The sequence below is a fragment of the Agelaius tricolor genome, unplaced genomic scaffold (assembly GCF_023055355.1).
Source record: "Agelaius tricolor isolate 1412-34295 unplaced genomic scaffold, bAgeTri1.0.p SCAF_16, whole genome shotgun sequence".
NCBI classification, from domain to species: domain Eukaryota; kingdom Metazoa; phylum Chordata; class Aves; order Passeriformes; family Icteridae; genus Agelaius; species Agelaius tricolor.
Genome location: NW_027269276.1, coordinates 2,618,978 through 2,644,589, shown reverse-complemented (window position 1 = coordinate 2,644,589; position 25,612 = coordinate 2,618,978). Strand labels below are relative to the sequence as shown.

Sequence of the window (25,612 nt, the reverse complement as noted above, 5' to 3'; positions counted from 1 at the left end):
ACACTCTGCTGCTTTATCCAGAAGACCAACATGTATCTTTTGGTCCATTCTTTTGCTCTCTGTGCCATATGAGAGGTACCAGGACATGAAAGGCAGTGTGTCACCAGGTTCAGCCTTGTGTAGGTCATTGTATAGGGGGAGTAAAATAACTTTTCACTTCTTCCAAACACATTGGATACAACCTGGTCTATTAGAAGGTGTTCCAGTCCATGGCAGTGGGGTGGAACAGGATGATGTTTAAGGTCCCTTCCAACCCAAACCATTCTTGGATGGGATGAACGACAAGGTGAATGCAGTGAGGGCCTGGCAGTTGTCTATGATGCAGAAGTTCTCCTTGCTGATTGCAGCACTGAATTGCTGTAGTGTGAGGCCAACACTAGTTTTGAAGGGCTTACAGGGAAGCAGTGGGAAGAGCAGTGCTGCTGGATGCTGGGAAGCAGAGGGGATCCTCTGCTGAAATTAAAACCAGCTGCTGAGCCAAGACATGGTCACTCGGTAATAGCTTTTCTCCACAGATTGGTTTTTCCATAATGTTATGAATAGTAGCATGTTCTAAGATTTATGATTGCCTGACTTTTCCCATTAATAGGGAAATCTGATAATTGTCCATTTTAAAGCGATTGCTGAACAATAGGAAGGAGTATGCTTGTTGAAAGTAAACATAAAAGCGAGCTGGATCTATGTTAGGGTGCTGAGCCTTTGATAGATTTTTCTCCTTACAGCAGTCTTTGATCTGCCACACCAGAAAATAAACTCAGTGGGAGACTGGATATGGGATATAGAGCAGTTCACCTCTAGGTCATGGACTCCAATCCAGTCCAGGTCAGGAGTGAAGCTCTGGGTCAGTTCTGGCGGGAGCTGGGGTGGCAGCACCCCCGATGTCTGTGCTGCACCTTTGTCATGGCACAGGGGGTGTGTGGGTCTGCAGGGACACCCCTGCAGCAAAGGGGGGACCTCTTCCCCACGGCCCAAATGAGAGTTTTGCAGTTTTGCTAAGGAGATAAATGATACGGGAATACCCAGGGGTGTGCAAGGGCTCCATCAGGATTTGGCTCTCAGGAATGTTCTTGCTGGAGAAAGCTGAGTGCTCTGGCATGGGTTGTGTGCAGGTTGTGCCCAGTCTTCAACCAATCTCTGTGTTATCTATCTCCTAAAAAACCCAAAAAACCCAACAGCTGTGCCTGGTAATTATCAGGTAATCTAAACAAAAGGGAAGTCTGCAAAGTGGTCATATCAGCCTTGTAGTAAGAGACCTGTCCATGTGCAGCAGTTGTCCTGGAGGCAGCAGCATCTCCTTGCAAATAAAGAGCTGTTACCTGAGAAATATTTGAGCCCTATGTATCCCCACCTTTGGAGGGCTGATTTCAAAGGAAGAGTTGTGCAGCTTTGTTTTGGAAGGAACAGGATGCAAATTACTCCACGTAGATAGCACAGCACATGTAACAGGTCACAAATAAACTGATAAAGTGGACTAGCCTAAAGTTTTGTGGCTATGGAATGTGAATTTCTGGCTATGAACCTTCATCTAAGCTGAGAAGGAATATGGATGAGCTTAAACATCAAAACTGAAATACCAGGATTTCTCACTGTCGGGGAAGCCACTTGAATTTCTTTCTGATGGTTCCAAAAAGAGCAGAAACAGGGATTTTATTGCACTTCAGCTGTGTCAGATGTGGGGAGCTGGTTCTGTTTTATCTCGTGCGAGAGACAGCTGCCAAGATTTATCTTTGCAGGAAGGGAAACAGAAGTGAGAAAGGTCTGGAATCTCATGTAGCTCTGGCCAGAATCATGTTATCTGAAATAACTGGTTATTGAAGTTTGGCCAAACCTCACTCTGCTCAAGAGTCTCAACACAAGACTAGATTTGTAGGGATAACTAGCAAGACCCAGGCTGTCTGCAAGGGGACTGGACCCTGAAGCTCTGGTCCAAATTCAGCACTGGTGAATTTGTGTGAAGGAATTGTCCTGTTGTTGAAGGAATAAGGAGCTGCCAGAGTGATCTGACTTCTGCAGAGTTCCAAAATACCCAGCCTGGATCACAGTGAGGCTTGCCCTTAAGCTTCTGTGACTCTCACCTCTGTGGCTTTGGAGAGGATAAAGCAGCATTTAAAGGCAAATTTTGCCTGGAGAAGTCCAGCTTTCCCCTGTGTCTGAGCATCCCATCTACTGCATTGCTCTTTTTTGAGCCTAAGGATGCCTCTTCTCAGTGAAAAGAGCCAAGGAGGGGCTTGGTATAAGAGATGTGTGCTGTGTCTGCCGTAGCTCTTGTCCCAGGGAGAGGCCCTGTGCTGGATTCCAGTTGCCGGCTGATGGCAGCAGTGGATCTGCACAGAGGCAGCTCTGCCTCCTCACCTGCCGCTGCCCTCCACTGCTCTGACCACATAACCCCAGACATTGCAATTTCGGGCTATTTCCACTGCCCTGCTGCAAAACAGCCATTGCTTCTGATCAAGCAAGTCATGCACAGGAGAATGGCATGGAAATAATTCTGCTGCTTCGAAGGAAAAAAAACTGCCAGAAACTTTCTTTGTCTGCACACCCACCTGCTGATGTGTCCCTTCATGCACAGAACTGGTGAATCGTCTCCAAAAACATATGTCCAGCATTGAGCTGTTCCTTTTCTAAAGACAGAACTGATATTTCCTTGGGAGCTAGGAGACAACACGACAATTCCCCCTCCCTTGGAGGGACTGTGGGGTTTGCCTCACTGCTACCTTGCTTTCCCCTAGGATGTGTCAGTGCATGGCATTACACTGAAAGGGAAAGATTCCCCGCTTGCCTTCTTAAACACAAACAATGATTTTAGGGGAAGAAACGGGACTATACACTATTGTTACATTGTTCATTACCTCAGCCTCACACTGAAATGTTTAAGGTCCCCCATGAATAATGCAGCCTCAGCCCCAAGCCTGTTTTGCACTTCACACTAAGCGGGCCCATAAAACACCGGGATTGCTCCCGGCATACATTATGCTGTATAGAACATCTCCTACTGAGCAAAGCTTTGTCTTCACTCCCACAAAGGCTGTTGAGATTTTTTCCCCTGTCTCCAAGAGAGATAATGAGCACCAGAGCTCTTGTTTTAAAATGTAAGTGGGAACAAGTCACCTGTGGTGTTTTACCTGCTGCTAACTACCTGTGGTCCACTCTGCATATCCTGCTTATGCTGGTCCCATGTCATTCCCTTTAATCCAGTGGTTTATAGCAGGACAGCTATACAACACCTCATCTATGGAAAAATATATCATATTTAGCTGTCAGGGAGGAGACAAACAGATACATTAGGTGTTAGAATTGCTCCATAACCCAAACTAGGAATTCTTTTCTTTCTGACTAAGAATTATTGTACCTAAATGCAGCAAGGAGCAGGAGCAGCACGTTGTAATGGCTTGAGGTTCATAACACACTTAGTCACATACAGTATGTCCCTTCCCAGGCCCCTGTGAAGTTCAAGAAAGATTTTTGTAGCATTTTAATGATGCTGTTATTGACAACAGGATGCCTTTGGTGTCTGGTTTAGTCACTTCCAGCCATGCTGTGCAAAGGAAAACTGAGGCAAGAGGAAAAAAAATGTGTGGCCCCAACCCCTTCCAGTGAAGATACCTTTGCACTCACCCTAAACTACAAAGGTGAGGCTCTTGATGAATTTTGGATTAAAAGGAGCATTATGTCTCCTTGGACATCTGGTTTGTCATCAATAATGACATTAGGATCTGTCACATAGGAATTGCCATCTGTGATCCGGTCAGAGGCCTTTCAAAGGGAAGGAAATGGGAGGATGGAAATCAGGGAATGCTTTGCTACAGGAAAGAGTGACTTAGAAGCCCCAGAAGTGACCATGCCCTTCCCTCAGCCCAGCAAATCACACCATTCCTCCACCAGCTCTAGGGCAAAGGTATAAAAATCTTGGGTTTTAGAAAAATCTTGGGAAGTGTTTGCTGAAGGGAGGAGATGAATCAGGAAAAGGTAGGATTGTATCCAAGGTGGTTTAAAAAAAAGAGGACCATAGAATCATAGAATGGTTTGTGCTGGAAGGGACTTTAATGGTCACCTAATTCCAACCCCCTTGCCATGGGCAGGGAGACTTTCCTCTAGAACAGATTGCTCAGAGCTCCCTCCAGCTTGGCCTTAAACACTTCCAGGGATGAGGCATCCACAACTTCTCTGGGCTGGTGCCTTCCCACCCTCACAGGGTAAAATTTCTTTCTAATATCTAATCTAAGCCTACTCTTACTGAGTGCAAAGGTTCATCCAGAGGTTTTTCCAGCTGCCTTCTTGCATTGTCTGGGTTACACCATCTTCTAACTTGCTCCCAAACCCATGCTGTTTGAAAAGGTGAACATCTCTGGAAACCCACCTAATACCAGCAATAATATTAAACCTCCCCAGGGACCCAACGATGCTATTTTTCACATATTTTGTTATCTCTTTATTCGCCAGGTATGAACTTTTGATAGATTAATCAGATCATCAGCCTATCAGCTGTTTATATAGAGGTAAATCCTTGTCCTGTATTTTGGCCATCAATCCCCATTAGTTTCTCTATATGGGTGATTGAATAGTCCATTGCCTGTACTAATAAGCACCCATTAGTTGTCCCACAGACCTTTAGCTTTATTAGGAACAGTTCATGTCAGTCTAGGCCAGAAGAAAGGCTTTTAGCTGGATTGTTTTGATTGCATTACTTAAAAGGTGGCTTTTGAGCACCTGGAAGGTTGGAGGGGTGCTGCATCCAACAGGGATGCTTTTGTTGGAGAAATGCAGATGATACAGCTGTGAGCAAGATGAGGATTTGCTGCAAGGGCACAGAAAATGCTTTTAAATCTGCAGAAATGGCTCTTTGGTTTGCCCTGCTTGGGTCAGTCTAGAAAGAATCTCCAAGATCTCAAAGTAAATGTTTCCGACACCTGTCTGGCTTGGGGCTTTGGAATGCCAGTCGATCTCAGGACCTGCCATTGGTGTTTTTCATTCTCCCTCTTCATTCCTTACACCACCAGCCCAGAAATTTCCCTTTTTGCAGCATTTCAGGCTGGAGTAAGCTGGTTACAAGCAATTTGGCTTGCTGCTCTGCAGAAAAAAAGTGTGGAAGGCAGGAGGAATTGCTGCAAATCGCTATTCAGCTGCTCTTCATCACACTGGCTCTGGCTTCCATCTACCCGACAGCCCTGCTAAAAGGATAATAATGCTTTAAAAATTAGAGTCAGCCGAACAACTACTTCATAAATTCATGGCCTTGCCCTGATCCTTTCCAGAAGTTTTTCTTTCAGATTGAGTCCACGTCAGACCTTGGATTTCTTCCCTTTGGAAATGCTGCTGCTTTTCTACTTTAGGAGTGCTCTCTGGGTCACCCAGCTATGCAAAGGGGGTTACTAATTATCTCTCATTACCTCAACAGAAATAAGCCTCATTTCAGGATAATCTTGTGCTCTCTCCTTCAGAGAACACAGGATAATCTCTCAGTGATGTCGTCTCATTGGGGGATTTTGTCCTTGATAGATAAACCAGTCCTGAAATCCTATTAAGAGATATTCTGCCTTCCCTTAAAACAGACAAACTCACAGATGAGACAAACTTCTGTGGAACATGGAAGAGACCTTTGGCTTTGCCTACCTGATGGGAAACAGCTCTGGTTTGCAGCAGCTGTTCCCATCTGTACCACGTCTGAAAGCAGGTCTAAAACAGCTCTGGCTTTTATATGGGACTGATGGTCCTTCTCAGCTGCTCAAATCTACCTCACGCCATCAGCAGAAAACCACAGCAAATGGACTGGGGGCTTGCTCGAGATGTGGTGGGAAGGGAGCACTGGTTGAATGGGTGGTACAGCATCTTTTCAATCCACGTCATTGTCCTACCAAGTGGCAAGGGATGAACTGTCCTGTTGGCTTTTCCACCTACTCCAAAGGTGTGGAGTGCTAGACAATGTGGATAGGAGAGGTCCCACCATTGCCAGATGGAGGCGAGACTCAGCGTTACTGTTCTGCTTCATAATTTGAAACTCAGCAGGAAGAGTGCCTGACTGGCAGCTTCCAGGGTTTTCAGCCTGGTCCCCTAAGGAAGGCAACCTCTTTGTGTGTTCTCCCAAAATAACTCTGATCTCAGTGTCTCACGTTATCTGCATGAAGACAGGAACGAGATTGCTATCCATTAAGATATTAAAAGGCTCTGCAAACATTGAATCCCCTCAAATTTAGGGTCTTTATGTCATTAAGGAAGTTTGGACAATAAAAGAAAACCATATCCACCAGTTGTGAGGGAAGTTTGCAATTGTCTTTTAAAAGGAAATTATATTTCATTTAAAAATTGGGTGAGGTGTAAAAATGAAATCTCTTATTTTACAAGTCCGACATCTCCAGCAAAGTCAAGTTGCTTCTCAAGGGATGCTGATGGGAAGAGAGAACCTACCCAAGTCTGGACTTTATAAAAATGGAAAGAAAGTAGTTGATGTTGTGTTAGATTTGTTTGGTTTTTTAAAATTTATTCAGAGCTGTTCAGCTGTGGAGGACTCAAGTCCTACTCTATATCTGTAGGTTTTGTTGTGCATAGGATCAATGTCTCCCTGTAGCTGTCTTTGTGACTGAAACTAATGACAGTGATCTATTCTCTTGGGTTCTGTTCTTCTTAGCATTTTGCTTTTGGCCTTCTCTGAGCTTTGAGAGTCAGGGAGCTGCTTCACCCATGAGCCAGGAAGCCCACTCCTGCTTTTGGGATGTACAAGAGGGGAACACCATGCTTCTCCATTTCTGGGGGGAAAATGTATGAATTTTTGTTTTTTAGAAGGCATTAATATATGAGATATATGAATATATCTCATATGATAAGAACCATTCCCTTTCAGTGGTGTGTTTCCATGTTCCCCCAGTTCTACACTGCCCAACCCTTTCTAATGCTCTTTCTCTTGTTCCCTTTCTCTTGGTGCAAACAATAAATTTAACTGTGGAGATTAATTCTGGTGAAGCTGCAGCAGGGTGTAGGTCTGGCACATCTCCACATAAAGAGAGGCTCTCTCCTCCTCCCTGCAGAAGCTGCTGGGGCTGTAATCTGTCTCCTGTGCCATATCCTTGCCTGAGGACTGGCAAGCCTGAGCCCAATCTTCAAAAATAAATCCATCACAGCAGCAGGGAGCGGATGAAGCCTCTGCAGATATAAAGGTCAAACGATAAAGGCCATGTTAAAATATGCTCATAGGAAATGGCAGCTTATAAGTACTCTGTGATCTAATTACTTATGTCAGGCAGATAAGCCTGGACAGCAATTATTTTTAACCTAAATCACGCAAACAACTACTGTAGGAGCTTTGCCAGTTCTCAGCATTTCTTTCAGTTATTTTGGGGGCAAAACATGGAGCTCTGCATGACATACAGCTGTCTTAAAGGATTGCTTTTCAGGTTTGTGAAGGTGAGCAGCTGCTTTAGTTATCTATGGTTATCTTTCTTCTCCTCTGCTGAGAAAAATAAACCCTACATGTTGTATGTAGTCCATGGGCAGCCCTGGTCTGCAGTGCACATGGAGCAGGACTGGGGTTTATTTTCCTGCTGGCATGGCTGGATATGTGCAGAGGGGAAAGCTGTAGCTGAAGACAGTAGTTCTTCACACAGGAGGATCTCAGCTCCTGGGATCTGCTGGGTTGGTGAGGTGAACAGTGATTTGGAGAGGGAGAGAGTTGGTCTTTACCCTGACACAGGTAATGGCCTTAGGGATTGAGCAAAGGACTGCACCTGAGAAAGGAGCCACACAGGAGTACATCAGCTCTTGGTCTCTGTGAAGAATGGAGGTCCCAGCTTGTGACTCCATCTTAATTCTACACAGAGATGCTGTGAATAGACCCTAAGGCCAGAGCAAGAGCACTGGATAGGAACCACATTGCCCTTTTGCAGGCAGCTGTTGCAGCCTTCTGCTCTGGCCTGGCACACAAAATCCTGGTCTGCTTGGTCCAGCATCATCTTCCAGCATCTGCATGACTTAAAATTTTCCTTTGGGGTTCTGGAGAAGCTTTTTAGCCAAAAACATTTCTCTGTGCCTTTGAGAGAGATTTTGGGACCATGTATCATCTTATATGATGCTTCAGTCTTGGCTCTTTGACCTGTGCCTGAGGGAGCTGCCCCTGTTCTCTCAAGGTCATTTGAATATCAGCAGAGACGTTCATCATCCTGGGGCCTCAAGGAAGGTATTGATCACCTATGATGAATTGGCACATATGCTGTGCAGGAGGAATGTTTAGTTAATGGATGAAAGATGTGAGAGCTCATGCTTTCATCCAAGTCACTGCTTCTTTCTCCTTCTTGACACAAGGGTCCTCCTACCCCAGTGGTGTGGGAGATGCAGAGGGGAGAGAGACAGAAAGCCAGTGGATGTTGGTGGCACCTTCTCCTGGGACACAGTCTGGTTGTTCCTACCTACTTTTACTTTCCAACTAGGCCTGACTGACCATCCCCGAGCACTGGGCTTGCAGCAGTGCTCCAGCCATAAATGGTCCATAGGGAGCCCGAGACACATGGGTGAGTGCCTGAGGCACCAGTGCGTAGTGGTGCCATTTTGGAGTTCTGTAGCTTTGGAGTGAGGAAGAGGAGATGCTGTGTGCCTCTCAGTCATGCTGCTCTCCCAGCCTGCAGGAATTACTGCAAATGGTGATTTATTAAATCTTTGTAAACCAGCACGGTATCGCATGTCCCCACTGAGAACTCTTCTGCACAAGGTGTTATTACAAAGGGCTGTTTCTGATTGATTTTTTTCACCCCTGATTTTTTTTCATCTATGAATGTTTTGGAAGGAAAGCGTATTATTCCAAACGTGATTAAGCCATTTGGAAGAGGATTATGGCGTTTTGGAATAACACCCTCTTATTCCAGAATGAGATCAGTCACACGGGGAGTTAATCGGAAACAGCTATTTTGCTCCCCTGGGCAGCCTCCACCAGCGTGACAAACAGAGCTGCTCCTAACCCTGCTGCCCACTGGTGCCTTGGTCCAAGTGGGTCTAAGGCCAGGTGGTGTGTTATGCTCAATAATTTAGAGATATAATTTAATTGCTTCTGGCCTTGACCCTGGGGTTTCTGTAGTAGTGAAACCTCACCGTCTTCGATAGAAATCACAACAAATATAAGCATTTTGTGACTGAAAATCAAGATGATGCATAAAGGAGGTGTCGTCCTCAAGAGATATTTGCTTCCCCAGGAGCCTCTGCATTTATTTCAGTAGGTGCTTGACTGAGCTGCACCAGAGGCAGCTGCATTCACCCCTCTGCATTGCTCTTCCTGTTAGCTGTGGTGAGCATCCCTTGGACATTGTCTTGAAGACATTGGTGTGACCAGTGGTCTAGAGCATCCTGGTCTGGTGGGAGATGTCCCTGCCCATGGCAGGTGGTTGGAACCAGCTGATCTTTAGGTGCCTCCCAACCCAAACCATTCTAGGATTCTCCGATCTGTGATCATGCTGCATCCTCTGCATGCTCACAGCTCTGCCGTTGCACTTCATGATGCAACAACCCAGAAACTTGTGGCTTCCATATGCCACAAATTATATTTTTTTCATCCTCTGATACGTATTTATTATTGAAATTAAAGGGTTTCCTAAATTTTTATTTCTGAGCTGGGCCAAACACAGCTTAGGCAGTAAGCAATGCATATTTATTTCCAGCTCATGAAGGAAAAATATAACATCTTTCCTTGTGTTTCTATAATTTCTTTTCTGTGCATATGCAAATTGCTGGTTTATTTGTGCAAGATTTATGCAACTAAATGATGGGGAATTATAGAGGCAATTCAGTGCTTAGAAAGAAGAGACACAATTGCTGCAATTTGCTCGTGCCATGCGCCAATTCCTTCGGAAAATGCTTTTGCTCATTTATTTGCACCGAGCACCGATTTCTGCACCCCTAAGCAAGCTTGGGAAATGTTCTCTGGGCTCAATAGACTGCAAATGGTTTATATTTCTTTTTGCCTGTTCCATCACCTCCCCATAATACTTTATAGCAATTAGTAACAATAATGAAATATAGCCGTGATTTCTCAGCACTGGAGAAACACAGCCAGCGCTTGTGAATCAAGCACATTTTCTGGTCAAATTGGCCATTTAAACATGCTGCTCAGGAAGCTTTAAATCCACCTCGATGGATCACTCTGAGCTAAGCTCCATGGGGGGCAAAAACACTGCTGGAAACAGATTTTTCTCCTTTACAAAGCTGAACCTGCTCTGTGAGGTGATGCTCACAGGTTTGGGAGAACCTTTCACCCAGGCACAAACACCGTGCTTGCTGACAAGCAGCATCCTCACTGCTGCAGGGAGACCTTGGCTCACAAACAGAGTGACAGTAGGAGCTGAGAGGGCTCCCAGGTTTTTCTTCACATGCCTCCTTAGTGTGGCAAAATAGGGAAATCCTATGGGGCTGGGACCATATCATGGAATCAATTAGGTTGGAAAAGATCATTAAGATCATTGAGGCCAATTGAGCCTCCTTTTCTCCAGACTGAGCCCCCCCAGCTCCCTCAGCTGCTCCTGGTGCTTCAGGCCCTTCCTCAGCTCCGTTTCCTTTTCTGGACACTCTCCTCACTGTCTGTCTTGGAGTGAGGGGCCCAGAACTGACCCCAGGATCGGAGGTGCCTCAGCAGTGCCCAGTACAGGGGGACAGTCAGTGCCCTGGTCCTGCTGGCCACGTTATTGCTGATATGGGCCAGATGCCATTGGCCTTCTTGCCCACTGGACACACTCTGGCTCATGTGTGCTGTCAGCCAGCACCCCCTGGTCCTTTCCCACCAGGCAGCATTTCAGCCATTCTTCCCAAGCTGTCATGTCACATGGGGTTGTTGTAACCCAAGTGCAGGACCCAGCACTTCGCCTAATGCCTTATTTCCGATGCCCGGATGGAGACAGGAGACAGGACACAGGAACAGAGGACCAGGGCCCCAGGAACTAACCTGGAGGTCCTGCAAAAGGACTTGTTGTAGTTTAATGTCACAAGACAGCTGGTGCCCAGCACTTAGGAGAAAGGGAAGTGATTTAGTTTTGGTCATTATCAGAAAAACATGTGTGGAGGACGGGCAATGAGAAGAGCAGCCGTTTTCTATTAGGATAAGAGTAGGTCAGGTGTAGTTAAAACTGGGTAAATGGAGCAGGAAATGTGGCTGTATATTACTCGCCCAAGATATATTGCACACATTAGCCTTGTTTGATCGGGTTATTCGGAGATTTGGTGCTCTGAGTGGTGTTTTAGGGTGGCCAAATCCAGGCTTTGTACTCTATTAAAATAAATATATTGCTCATGTTTAATAAAGTCTCTGAGTTTCCATGTAACTGAAAGTCTGCAAGTGGTCTTAGCTGGAGTCTTAATGAGTCCCTGCCTGCAATAGGCTTTTGAAGGTGGAAGGTGTGATATTAATATTGTTTATGTAGCAAAATAATTTATGAATATTCATTTAATGATGTTGCTGGCTTCCAACGTGTATCTGCTCTTGGGAGCTCTAATGGGTTTTCTCTCCTGGCAGAGAGCTGCCTCATGGAAGTGCCAGAGGCTTTGCTGTGAGGGCTCAATGGGCTGCCCTGTGCTGTGGAAATGCATCAGACTGGTGTAGCAAGGATAGTCAAAGAACTGCAAGGCTGCTCTGAAATTTGGCTGTGATTAGGAAAAGTTGCTTTTCTCTATTAAAAAGCCCCATGTAATGCAGAAGGCTTTATTAGCACTGGGCAAGGCGAAATATATTGGGTAGGGTTTTTTTTTAGTGTGTCTGAAGATTTTCAGTCTTAATGAGATGTGTCCTCTCAAAAGAAGTTGAGAGGGAGGTGCTAAGATGGACAGTTATTATATGCTTAATTTAACTTTATTAGATGATATTCTAAGAAATAGTACCTTTTATCTCAACTGTATCCTTTGCAGCATCTTTGTCTGCACTTACCTTTGGTGCTCTTTGACAACCCTTTGGTGCATGGACAGGCTCTATCATGTCCCTTTAGCTCCTTCCTAAGCTCTTGGATAAATATGATGGATAAATACATGCTTCTGGCATGGCAGCATCCTGCTTTCCTTTCAACGATGGAGGACTGAGGTCCAGGTCTCTCTGAGATGCCTTAGTCCACATGGGCAGGCTCTTCCCATGGTAGGGTGATGTAAAAGGCAGAGCAACCTCCCTGGAGGCAAACCCTGCTCTGCAGCTCAGATCAGCTCTCCAAACTCTGAACTAGACACTGGAGGGGGAATGAGTCCAAGCAGGGAACCTCAGCCAAGCATTGGACCCACCTGAGACTTCCCAAATCCTGATCTCCAGAGAGCAGCCTTTGCTGCAGCTGAAGATGATGCTGCACATACAAAGCAGAAACCAAACCAAGTGCGGGAGCACTTTCCCAGCTCTCTTTTCCCTGGCTGCCCCAGGGCGATGCTTGGTGCATCATCCACGACCACCATGCCATCTGTGGGCAGTAAATCCTGCGGCAGCAGTTGGGGCTGACTGCGGCTTCGTTCCCCCTTTGCCTCTGACAAAGCTGTATTGTTTTGGTGTGACCTGCTTTTAGGAGCCCCCTGAGGTCCAGCCGTATATCTGTCCTTGCCAGATCCTGGAGGGTGGCTGGGACCCCGGCGGGGTCAGCGAGAGGGTACGTCACGGCTGGACGGCAATTATCCCCTGCGCTGGGAAAAGCCAGGGCCGAGGCTGTGCCGTGACCTGGGGTCTCTTAAAAACCTTTGAAAGGTTCCAGGCTAGTGAAGGTTGGGTTGCTTTGCCTCAGTGCATCCTCCACATCCTCCCCCAGGCATCCTCTGCTAAAAAAATTCACTTGTTCTGCTTAACGGTTACTTTATTTGGACATCACATAGCAAACACATCCTGCTTTGCCCTGCACTGGTACCCCTGGGCTGGAGGGAATGTCCTTTGACCCTTTCTTATGACATCCTGCAGGACTGAAGTGCCCTGCTTCGGATCATTAGTTCCTTAGTTTCCTATTCTCTGGCTCTGGGCACCATCTGCCTGACAGAGCCACTAAATGGGGTTAAACCCAAAAGAAGTGGCAAATTGTGAGTGTGCAAACTGCTCAGATTGTGTTAAACAGGAGACAGAAGCAGAGTCTGGATGGAAATAGGCAAACTAAAACCAGAAGTTTGGTATCCAGGACAGCTCAGAAGGGGACAGCTGGGGAGGTGTCAATGTCCCCCTCCAATGGGTTGCAGCCTTTCTGGAGGGAAGCTCCTCGTGCCACCCCCCAATGCTCAGCATCACCTTATTTCTTTAATTTCCCCCAAGCAAAAGCAGCCAAAGTCCCTCTCTAAGCAAGCTGCGTGAGTCAGTGGCAGAGCTGGCCAGCCCCTTCCCATGGCTCCATCAGTCCACCAATCCACTAAAATAAAAAAAAAAAAATCTATGGGCAGAAGGTGTTAGTTTTGGGGGAAGGATACTGTCGCCCCAGGGAGATGCCAGTGTGTCCTGTATGCATTAATGAAACACTTTCTTTCCGGTTAAGACTTGAAGGATGCTCATTGAAAATCAGGCTGCCATGGAAACCAAAGGTGTTTAGTCTTTTGGGAATGCTGTTGGACAGAGGCAGGGAGAGGTGTGGGAGGCGGGAGAACAGTCTCTGAAGAAGAGGCATTTTAGCAAAACCCTTGATTCACCATCAGTCCGTGCCTGTCTGATGCTTGTGGCTGCTGATTGTGGGAGGGAAGGGTTTGTCCCTGTACTGGATGCTCTTTGTGGCTCCAGGGGCCTCCTTGCTCTCAGGGTGTCCCTGGATGGATGGGCATGTGGACCCTCCCGGCTGCAGGGACAGGGATTTGCTGTGGCAGCAGTGCAGGGTGAGGAGGGGACCGGCAGCCATGGAGCCCTGAGCACCTTGCTGCTGTGGGCACCAGGCCCTGACAGGAGGCAGCAGGTCAGGGACCTTCGGCTGCTCAGGGACACCGGTCCTGGCACCCTGCCCCCTGCTCTCCCTCCCCTGCTCCTTGAGGATGAAACACAGGAAGGTGCAAGCATGGAGAAATAATGGAATTATTGCTCTGTCATGTACCATTCATTTTAATTAACGCAGCCCGTTGGCGCTGTGACAGCAGTATTAACGAAGGTTGGGAGATTACTGCAAAACAATGTCGTCTTCCTACACCGTGTCACTTCCCAGCACTGTCCCCAGACCAAGCCCTCTCTCCTTCCCCTGTTCATTCCACTTTCCATTCTCAGGCACTTGCTGGGAGCCCATGTCTGCAGGCAGGAGCTGGGGGCTGCTCCCTCTCCCCTCGGCCCCACACAACCCCTCACCATCAGAAGTACCTACAAACGCATGTTTTAATTAGAATAATCAATAAGTTGCATTAGGAGAAGGATGGGAGTGGGTCCCTGTTGCACACACAGAGCAGCTCTTCATGGTGGCTCATGCAATGCCCTGCACTAATGCTGCTGGAGGTTGTCATTAAGGGTAATTAATTGCAAAGATACCTAGTGCTTTCTGTTGGGCACCTTTGGATTAGGGGCTGCTCAGCGCAGCAGGGGCAAACCCGCAGTGGCTCAGCCTGGGCATGAAGGCAAAATGCAAAGAAATAGATTAAAAGAGCTAACAGCCACCCTTCTTCCCATCAAATATTCCTGAAATCAGCACGTTCCTGCAGAAAACCTCAGCGCATTGGAAAATCCTCAGCGCTGAGGGCCGGGGCTGTCAGTGCCGGCTGCCTGAAGATCGATTCACCCGTGATTTGGATTTTTCCCTTCGCAGCAGTTAATGCTCTGCCCGTGTTTTGCCACCATATCCCGCTCCGTAATTACAGTGACTGCACGGATCAATTAGCGCCGCTTAAAGCCATTAGCAGCCCAGCCCCTGAGCCCGCAGCTCATGGCCAGCAGCTCTGTGTGTGGGGATGCCGTGGAGGGACACATTCACACAGTACCTGCAGTGGGCAAGCCCTCACTTCTTTTAAACTCAGTTTTATTTTGATTTTCCATGTTGTAACAATCTAATGATGGCCTCAACAGGGACACTGGGACACACTTTGTCTGGCTGAGAATGTTTCATTTCGCTGGGATTTCCATGTTGCCTCTTGGGGTCGCCCAAAAGGTGACAATTCTGTTTTGTGATGTGGTTTGTTACCAGAAATTTATCTTTGTTCAGTGCCAAAACCTCTGAAGGTCTGGGACTGTCTTGAAGCATCCATTTGCAAGGGAATAGCAAAAACTTTTCCCAGTGTCTCATCCAGGGGGATGAGGGAAGTGGGGTGAGAAGCAGAGGAGGGATGAGAGCAAACACATTTTCATATCTAAAGGGGAAGACAAATATTCTCTCTGTGCCTCAGTTTCTCTGTTAGAAATGCAGACTCTGCCTCTACTGCCCACATCACCTGCAGATTCAGAGCTCCGTGGTGTTAGTTAAATGATTTATCAACTGCAGGAAAACCAGGAGCCAGCCAGCTCCAGTGGGGTGGATCAGTTAAAGGATGAAGATCCAGGCTTTCCACAAATTCATCCCAATTTATTAAAGAGCATAAACACCTCAAGCACCAGGTTTCCATCCCTAATACAACTATTTCCAGTCATTTTTTGTCTTACACCAAAATTTTCCCAAATGAAGGCTTTTCTACGAAGGTCTCCCATAAAAACATGATTTAAAAAGTCCTAGCGGAAGCCATAGCTGTTAATGAAATCTTGTAGCATTAATATTTTCCATGCAGGGACTTTTTCTCTCTTTTCCTTCCCTTGATGGAAGGCTTTACTGGGTTTAATGCTGACATGTCCCAGCCTGTGTGGCCTGGCTGTCCCTGGGCAGAGCTGGTGTCCCCAGCAGGGAGAATTCCTCTGCATTTAAAAACATAAATAGCTCCAAGGTGCTTTCATTTTATTCCTATTTCTCATAATTTTGTCATATAAAAAAAATTAAGCTGGTGTGAACCCATATTTTCAACAGGACTGAGGTACTCCATGTTCTGGAGACCCCACTGGGGATCTGTTGGTCCAGGAGGCAACTTGGTGGTCCTTGGGAGAAGCTGGGGGGAGCTGATTTCCCAGGCCCAAATCATAAATCATGCATATAAAAAGTCACTCAGGGCACTCTAGCCCAGCATGGGGCAACTGTAAATATTTTTGATCTAAGGGATTATTTTCTCTTTGGGCAGTGTCTCACTCTGTGTGTGACATCTTATTCCTGGATCGATGTTTTATAGGCACGTGGGCCCTTGTATCTGCTCATGGTTAGTCGATAATGCCAAAACATATGGGCTGTCATGTACTTTTCCATGTATTCCTGTTATATAGGCTCTGAAAATAACTTGAGGGTTAAAAAATAAATAAATCTCGAGGATGGTATTGTTTGTGCTAGATAAAATCCTGTGAACAAAGCAATTGGCATCATTTCACTTGCAAATTGAGCAGTGAAGCAAAATACCATTTATGAAACTGTAATTTATTCTTGGAAAATCAAGCACTTACAATGTCGGCTTGTCGCAGGTTAAGTTACAGAAAAGGGAAAAAATAGATTAATGATGAACGTGACAACATTTCAGGGGAAATCATCAGAGCTAAAGCCTTTGAAAAGCCTGTTTGCTCCCTGAACAAACGGGATTTTTATTTTTTCTCCCAAGAATATTAAACCAGGGATTGCTTTGGGTCTCAGTGGTGCTGGCAGCATCCGAGCAGGCAGTGGCAAGGTCTGAGGAGGCCCTTGCACCCCCTTTACCCCCATCCTGCTGCATCCTGTGCTCGTGAACCCTCACTGCTTTTGGAAGCCAAAAAGCAAAGTCTGGCTCATTATTTTTTTCCCTGCCTGCAAATAGTCCATCTCTTAAAGATCCTCTTTCTTGCAGATGTTCTTATTATATTCACCGAATCACAGACTAGTTTGGGTTGGGACAGACCCTAAAGACCATCCAGTTCCAACCCCTTGCTGCAGGCAGGGACACCTTCCACTAGACCAAAGACCTTCCACTGCTCCAAGCTGGCCTTGAACACTTCCAGGGTTGGAATATTCTTATGTTTTGTTCTGTACAACTAACACCAAGCAACGTGAACAAGCAGCTCTCCCGTGGGGGCATCACCAGTGCCACAGTGGAGCACCAAACCCCATCATCGGTTCCTCCATATGATCCACGCATGTTCCTTAGCAAAGGTCTCCCAAGGTCCCTCCTTTGCCCTGGCTTTTATTCCTTATCCCTCTTAGCCCTTTTTCTTCTGGCCAGTAGACCACTCTCCACTGATAGACATCCCTTGAGAGCTGGCAGACACCATGGAGTTGTTGCAATGGGGATGGGAAGAAAATGAATGTAATTTGCACAAAAGGAGGACAGAACTCATCAGAATAAGTCCATAGGTGATGAGGAGGCATAGCCTTGTCTCCTGGCATGTGGGAGTTTATGGACCAGCTGGAGCCACAAATCCCAGCCTGGGGCTGCACTCTGGGTGGGGATCTTTTATCTTTTTTTAGGGAATTATCAGCAAATAGCCCCCATGATTTTCTGCGCCAGCATCTCTAAGGTCTCACTGTTAAGTTGCAATCACTGCAATGACAAGGTATTTGGGGCAGGAATGGGTATTTCCATGATTGTGGCCGAGGCATCGCTCGTCCCCCGCGGCGCTCGCTGAAGGTGACGGTAAAACGGAGTTCACAACCCGAGGAGCGATTGCCGGCTGTAATAGTGTGTCATGTATTAAGGGAGCATGTTTGAAACCACGTTATATTATTAAAATTCATGGGAGTGATTTATAGGGGTTTTTAAAAACAGCAGCTTGCCAATATAAATTGGCTTAGGAAAGTCAACTGTAATCCACCCAGGTCCAAATAATGACATTTCCTCCAATACATCCAAAAAGCTGAAAAGCAGAAAATAATATCCAGGCTCCAGAGATAAGGCGAGCACCCAAGGGAAAAAGGACTCTGAAATATTCATGCAGCCGTAGATTGGATGGTGGAAATGGCCATTCCCAACGGCTGCGTTTAGGGACTGATGAATTTAGTTACTGTACCTTTATATTTATCGCTCAATAAACAAGACAAGCTCCTTTACGAGGCCAAGCAAGACTAATTTAGCTATTTTAGCGCTAAGGAAATGGCTTTCTGGGCAAGGCGAGGGGTTGGTAATTTTGCATGAAATTAGGAGACTTTTAATTTAGCCAAGACAGCGAGCACTGGTGGGGTCTGAAGGTGCTGGGAATAACAGGGCTGGAGGTAAGATCTGAGGAATAAATCCCTCCTGGAGCAGTGGGGTTGGGGTGCTCACCCTGGATTTTGGGGAACCCCACACTCAGAGAGAGCAGACCCTTTCCAAGCCGTCTGCACCTGCTGATGAGGATGTTCCAGCTCTTGATTTTTAAGATGATATTTGGAGGCTTAGGCCATTGCTGTAAAGGTTTTACAGCAGCCGTGCTGGAATCAAGCATGGCTCTGTAAAAGTGTCAGCAAATGAAGCAGTGATGCCCGAGTGGTATTAATGCCAAAATGACCTTTCCGATAGTTAGGGCTTTATGGGATATTATAAATTCTCCTGTGTTGGCAGGGTTATAACTAGGACATTAGCAGTAACATCTCCAGCGAAATCTGAGGCAGGAACGCAGTGTTTGGAGTGAAAACCCCCAACTTAATTTTTTTTTAGCGTTTCTGTAGCTGAAGAGTTGATTTGAGACGTTTCCAGCAGAAATTTGAATGCATGTGGTCAAAAGGAGATTGCTTCTACTAAAGATGAGTTTTGAGCACTCAAGTAGTGGTTTTTTGAGGGCTCTTAATATTTCCAACAGCCCAAAATCAAAGTGATTTAAACGTATTGCTTCGGGTTTTTTATTTCCTTAGTTTCTAAGACTTCAGATTAATATTGTCAAACCTTTTTTTTATTGCCGTGAAGGCAGGGAAAGTCCTTTTTAATGAAAGCCACAAGCTCTATACAATACCTTGACTCTGCAGCTGCTATCTGCAGTACCAGATTTCACTGAACTTACATGAAAATCCCCCGAGTGAGCCCACTCTGATCTTTTTTTCACCTCTTGCGTTGCCACTGGGAAATAAAATCAGTTTTTATGCTGGTATTTATTATGAAGTATATATTTAGACAATCCATGCTGCAATTTAACTGTTCCAAGAGCTTTGGGGAGTTGTTTGAAGCAACTTTTCACTCACCTGCTTATTGAGCTGCTGGGCTCACTCTTGCTCCTTCATTCCCCACAGCCTCTACTTTGCCTGTCCTTTGGCATCGAGGGCAGCAGCAGCACACACAGGACAGGGGCAGGAGGGTGGCTCATGTTCACAGCCCATTTTGGGGCAAGGATGCATCTTAGAATCCCAGAATGGTTTGGATTGGAAGGGACCTTAATAATCATTCTGTTCCCACCTCCTGCCATGGGCAGGGACACCTTCCTCTATCCCAGGGTGCTCCAAGCCCCATCCAACCTGTCCTTGGATACTTCAGGGATGGGCCAGCCACAGCTTCTCTGGGCAATTGTGTCAGGGCCTCCCCACCCTCACCTAGCACTGCAGGCAATGGGAAAAGCAACTGCAGCAATAGCTGAGCAAGAGCCAAGATTAATTGGAAATTGATTTGCACTTCTAAGCACAGGTGTCACACTGTAACCCTAGAGGTCTCATCTCACCCAGCTCCCAAAGAGTCCCCAGAAGGACTCTGCTGATGGCTTGGCTGGAGTTTATGAGCAAAGCATCAAAATAAAAAACCCCTCAGCCCTTAAATGCTAAATTTTGGAAGCTGCTCTTTGAGAGGATCCAGATTCATCACCTCTGAAGTGGCGATGCCCCCAGTTGCCCTGAACAATACCCACACCACAGCCCTGCATATGAAAAGAAAAACTCCACACAGGCTCATTTATTCTAGTTTTATTTTCCTTGTACAAGTAGCCACAGGCTAAAATCTAAACAGAGCAAACTACAAAAAACCTGGGTTTTATTATTTTTTTTTAATACAGAGCTAACAATCGTGGGATCAGTGGGATTTCAATATCACGACAGTTCAAAGTAAGAAAGGTAGAAAATAAACAGTAGAAAAGTGCTTTGCAATTTGAGTTTTTAGTATTACTGCTAACAGTTGACTCCCAAAAAGGACTGGGACAAAGGTTTAGCATTGGTTTTATTATGACTTTCTTACAAACGTAAAGATATTGCAAGTTGAAATGATGGAAATAGGATCAAAGTACAAATCCCTCTTTGCTTTTTAAGTCTAGACCCTGATCCAAAGCCCCGTGAAATCAGGCTTGTCCCCAACTTGCTGGGCTTTGCACCGGCCCCGTCCCTTCTTCCCACACGATGCCGAAGCCCAGGCTCTGCCCTTGGAGTAAGCCTGGAGCCATTTCCCTGATTCCCAGTGTTCCAGGGGTTTCAGTGCCATGGCCCTGTGCCAGCAGCGCTTTCACCTGGGGGTGCTGGTGCTTCTCCCCATCTCCCTGCCCGCAGCTCCAGCCCAGGCACCTTCCTTTTCCTTTCCCTTTTTTTAATTTGGCGGGTGAGGGAAATAAATGAGCCGGCATCAAGTTGCTCGATGGGATCTGTAACCTGCCTGCTCCGGCGCGCACAGGGACGGATAGATTTCCACACACTGTTTGCACAGATGAAGTGAGGAGCTCCCCCCCTTTGTTTTCATAAGCTTTTAATTTCCTTTTTTTAACCAATTTTCCCAGACTTAAGTGCTGTCAGAGGGGGCTCAGACACTGCACTGATCCCCCCTGAAATGCCATGGGATGGTTATCCCAGAGGAACACCCCTGCAGGCAGCAAAACTCTTCCCTTCACTATCCAGAGGCAACAACACTTCGTAGCTTCTCTCCTCTTACTGCCAATTTAAAACCTACAGTCCCTTGGTATAATTTTGGGTGGAAGCTTTAAAATTCCCAAACTGGTCCAGCACTTAAATGTATCAGCCCCTTTACAAAACGAGGAAGAAGAAAGATAATGATAGACAAATAAATACCTGAATCCAACAGTGTGAAAATACCCTGTCACAGCATAAAACTATTCCCTGTTCAACTAAAGACAATGTGGATACTATCCCTGAGGAAGCAGCCATCTCTGGTTAACTTGAGATCTCCAAGAATAGGTTGTGCCCATTATGGGTTACCAAAAATAAAAAAATTAAAAAAAAAAAAAAATCAGCTTTTGGATATTTATTCCTTCCTATAATTTCATCTCACCACAGCCAGAAAATAAGGGGTTTTTTGGGATCAGCTGAGAAAAGGCAACAGGTTGAATTAGTGTAATTATTTAAAAAATACTGTAGGATCAGATTCCTACCCCAAACACAGGCAGTTTCCAGCAGTATGCACTGGATCCAACACCTGCCCATCATCCAGTGGTTGTATCTCTGGGTAGAACTGATTCCTCCCATCAGGAAAAAGTTGGGGGGAAAAAAAAGGAGTAAGAAACCTGGCAAGCTGTTCCTTAAATATTGTGGTGTGTAAAGGAGTGTGAAGGGAGTGCTGCCCTTGGCTGCAGGTGGGTGCTGATGGTGAAAGGCCCTGGGAACCACCCTGGGACTGTCTGGCTGCCTCAGCCTCTGGTCTGGGGACATCAAACGATGCCTTGACCCCTTTCCTGTGGCACAGCCCATCTGCCACACATAGGGACCTGTGTCCCACATGCACCCAAATACAACGTGTCTACCCGAGTACAGCTTGTCTACTTGAGTACAACTGTGCCCTGAACACAGAATAAAATTCGATCAGTTTCCTTCAAAACCAGGGCAGCAGTTTGGATGCACAGGCTGTCCCCCATGCTAAAACCAATCACAAGCTCTTGTTTTAATTCTTTTTTCCTCCTCATTTCACAGATTAAGGGCCAGACATTCGCTAGGTGATGTTTTTCCAAGTTTTGGGTTGGGACAGTTTTGCCTCCAGCCCTGTTCAAGCACTGCAGTGCAGCGAGTGGGGCTGTTACGTGTTGCTTTTCCAGCTTAGTGGCAGCCAGAGGCACAAAGCCAATATGTACTTTTGAGTGGGTTTTTTTGCCCAGTTTGGTGGACTTAGATAATTTAGGGAAGACCATGGATCCTCATGGATCACCAGACTTCAGCCTCATCCCTTCAGGGACTGAGCTGCCACAACTGTTTGTGTTTGGTCCCAATGGTACGAATTGATAAGAGCAGAAAAGAAACACCAAAAAAGAGCTAAACATCTAAAAAATAGTCTTTAAAGATTTACATCCATCTTCAACCATCTCAAACCAACACAGAATCTGCATTGGTTTAAGCCACCATGTTTCTGCATAATTAAAAACAACAAAAGAAAAAACTCTATTCTTGACAAACTATTGTATTCCAACTAGTCAAATGGCACAGAATTTCCCTTTAATAAAAGGAAGTAGTGACAAATACTTGTTACTATTACAATATCACAATAATATGATATTAAATTAATAGCATGTTCACAGCTCCAGGAAGTCTGAGCTGAACACTACTCTAGGTTCTGTGTTCACTTTGGCAACGGTACTTATTCAATGTGAACGGCGGCGTTACACACATGAAAAAAACAATAAAAAGAAAAACTGGGCTGGAGTGGGAGCAGGATGGTAGGAGAGGATCGGGTTGTCTTTGATACAAGGTTATAACTTGAGCTGTTTGGTGTCTTCTCCTCCCTCCTGCCTTGCCCTAACCCCGGCATCCCCTGGCTCCTGTGGTGGGGTGGGCTGTGCCCTTGGTCTCACACAGCGCTGTCCCCCCACAGTCCCTCCCCAGGCTGTCTCCAGGTCCAGCCTCACAGGTGTGAGCAAGGATCGTCTGACAGCCCATTTAGCCTCTTTGGTGGGGTGGGGAAAGGCTGTTTGGGGGTGTTAAATGCCAAAATGTAACCCTTTGCATCTTTTCTGTTCTGTATGATGTCTACAGGAGGACGAATTTTATTGGAAGAGGGCTAGGAACACCGAGCCTGAACAGCTCCTTACTCTTGAGGTTGGTGCCATTACATCTTCTCTTGGGCCAAGCTGGATGGGGACAGAGTCCTGCTTCCAGGTAACCCTGCCCAGCACCAGGACTCAGCTCAGGGAAGAGGCATTTGCTCAGCCTCCTGGATACTGTACTATTTACACAGCCACTGGTTGCATCCCATTGCCAGCTGGGCAGGTGATGGGGGTGTTTTTGACACAAGGGACTCTCCCACTGGTACCATTTAAAAAAATACAATTCATACTTTTAAAAAACTTAAACTAATTTCCTTTCCTGATTCTGTTCACTGTCCTTGCAAATACAGCAACGTTTGATTTACCACCACCTACACAAAGAGATCAAACCTTTGCATTTGCCTGGATTTAACCACCTCACACAGCAGGGAAAGGGCTGCCCTCTGTCACCAGCTGGCACCTGGTGTCCTTGTCCCCCGTGTGTGCCCCCGTCTCACCCATGGGCGATGCTGGTCACACACTGACTCACAAGGCTGCACCATGCCAGGACAACCCAACCTCCACAGTGTCAGATTGGTGGTTGATCTCTGGAGGGGACAAACCCTCTCTTTGGTGTCAGGAGCTCCTCTGCCCACCATGGGCATGGGGAAGGGGCAGCTCTGGCAGCCCCCAGCATCTTCCTTGCCTTGTCCCTTCCAAGGAGCTGAGCCTTTTTTGGCTCCACTCATCCTTTAGACGTTCTGTGGCTGGAATGGCGCTGGAGGAGCTGGGGGCAGCTCAGTAGCATCTCAAGTGCTCTACTGGGGAAGTGTTCTATTGGGGTTTCCCCACGGGTGCTCCTGATAGCAGGGTGGGCTTTGGGACAAGACAGTGATGTCCAGGTTCCCACCTCCCAAGGGTGTGTTGTGCTGCTTGTGCCAGCACATGCCATAGATCATCCTGCTGGGAATCAGCCTTGGGGAGCAGCACACTGATGTGGCAGGAGGGTGCTCTAGCCCCAGCACTGGAATCTGAGTACCCCATCCCTTCAAACCTAGGATGGACCAGTGCCCAAATCAGCCCTGGAAGGCAGTGGTGCCAGGGAGCCACAGGGCATCACACTGCTTATCTGTGACAGCCCCAACAGTCTTTAAAGTAAAAAACCACAACGCAAATCTCCGCCACACAAAATCACACTGGAGCCCCCAAAAGTAAAGCTCATAACACCAGTGAAGCATCGTGCTTCATGTGGGGCTGGGTGGGAGAGGCAAGAATTGAGGGAGAGGGGAGGACACGTACACACACACGCACACACACACGAGTTTCTCTCACACTTGAGGTAGAACATTGCTTTCAAAGGTTTGGAAGTGCTTTACATGGGAACGACAACAAGGAAGCCACCAAGGTGGCGGGTACAGAGCGTGACTGCTGAGGTAGGACCATGCTTGTACTGACCAAGTGCTATGCTACTTGTTTGTTTGAACACGAAGGAAGACACAGGTATTTCTGCTTCCCAGAAGACATTCATTCCGGTTGAGGTAGGTTCTGAGTTCACTCGGGTTTTCTGTCCAAGTCTTTCAGTAGCCCTCAGGCATCCTTTGACACACACACACTCTTTTTTTTTTTTTTCCTTTTTTTTCATATTATTTAGAGTCAATCAGCAAAAAAAGTATCCTGAGAAATAGCAAAAGTGTACAAAATCATCAACTCCACAGAGAACAGCCTTCCTAGGCTCAATTTTTGGAGTCAAGTTAGAAGGATTTTTCCAAATCCAGTCTTCTGGAAATAAAAAATAGATCCAAAAAGTAGTCCTAAAGCTGCTGATCAGGAAAAAGTCTGGGATGCCAAGAGATGGGGGCTCCACTGTAACCCCAGTCTGTCAGAGACTGGAGAGTTTGCCAAACTCTGCCAAGGAGTCTGTTATGTAGCAGCTGTGGGGAAAATCCATCGTGACCAGTCTCCAGACAGCCATCATCAGAAGAAACACATTGAGAGGCTCAAGAGAGGTCAGAAAGATAAACTTCACAGAGTTTCCAAAAGGCTGTATACATATATATATATATATATATATTTATATATATATATAAAAATAAAGCAAAACAAAAAAATAACAATCAGACCGTAGAAATCTTCAATTGACCTGAGATTGACAACTCGTAAAGACATCACCAGCCGTGGGTTTGGTTTCTGGTAACTCCTACAAGAGGCTTTGAGTCTTGGCAGTTTTATCCTTCATTGGCAGAACTGTGGTTGGGAGCTGGAGCAGCAGGACTGCTGGCATGGGGGTTTTTTGGGAGGGGGTCTGGCTGCTCCTCAATGATGCTGAACTCATCCAGAGGGAGTGTGGAGATCTGGGTTTCATCATGGGGGGCTGACAGGCTGTGAGCCGACTGGAGAGAGAGAGAAGGGGACAATGCAGTGACAGTGACAGCTCACATGCACAGCCAGGTGTGCTCCCATGCTGATGCACTTACCGTTATTCCCTTCTCCTGCTGCTCCTGGGATGGGGATGCTGGGAATAACCTCTCCAGCTCATTCATATCCAGCTGCTTTCCGTTCAAGTCCCGGTCATCCCTGTCTCTCCGAGTGGCCCCATTCAGGACAAGGCCTGTGGCACTCCGCTGGCTCCGGGGGATCTGAGGGGTTGACAGCTGCTCCTGCACATTTTTGCACATCAGCAGCCTGAAAAAAAAAGAGATGGAGCCTTAGAGTGAGAGAGGTGGTCCATCTTCTGTCCTTCCCCCGGGCTGGCATCTGCCTTCTCCCTGTGCTACATTCCTTCGTCCTTCAATCCATCCATTAAAGTCCAACATTCCGCTGGGGATGTAAGACTTAGGTGGGCACACTCACAGTATCAGGGACCAC

General features: G+C 46.5%; 1 protein-coding gene and 1 long non-coding RNA gene across 2 annotated transcripts in view; one reads left to right on the top strand and one right to left on the bottom strand.

Moving 5' to 3' along the window:
• The window catches only part of LOC139596732 (uncharacterized), a 28,100-nt gene extending 5,258 nt beyond the window's left edge, over positions 1–22,842 (top strand). The window contains exon 3 of the long non-coding RNA XR_011681430.1: positions 22,758–22,842. This is a non-coding gene — a long non-coding RNA (uncharacterized lncRNA). The remainder of the gene's footprint in view (positions 1–22,757) is intronic.
• The window catches only part of IGDCC3 (immunoglobulin superfamily DCC subclass member 3), a 101,231-nt gene continuing 95,367 nt past the window's right edge, over positions 19,749–25,612 (bottom strand). The window contains exons 13-14 of the mRNA XM_071441187.1: positions 25,222–25,429; positions 19,749–25,137 (exon numbers count right to left, since the gene is read on the bottom strand). Coding sequence (XP_071297288.1) covers positions 24,973–25,137; positions 25,222–25,429 — 373 coding nt within the window. The 3' untranslated portion in view covers positions 19,749–24,972. The remainder of the gene's footprint in view (positions 25,138–25,221; positions 25,430–25,612) is intronic.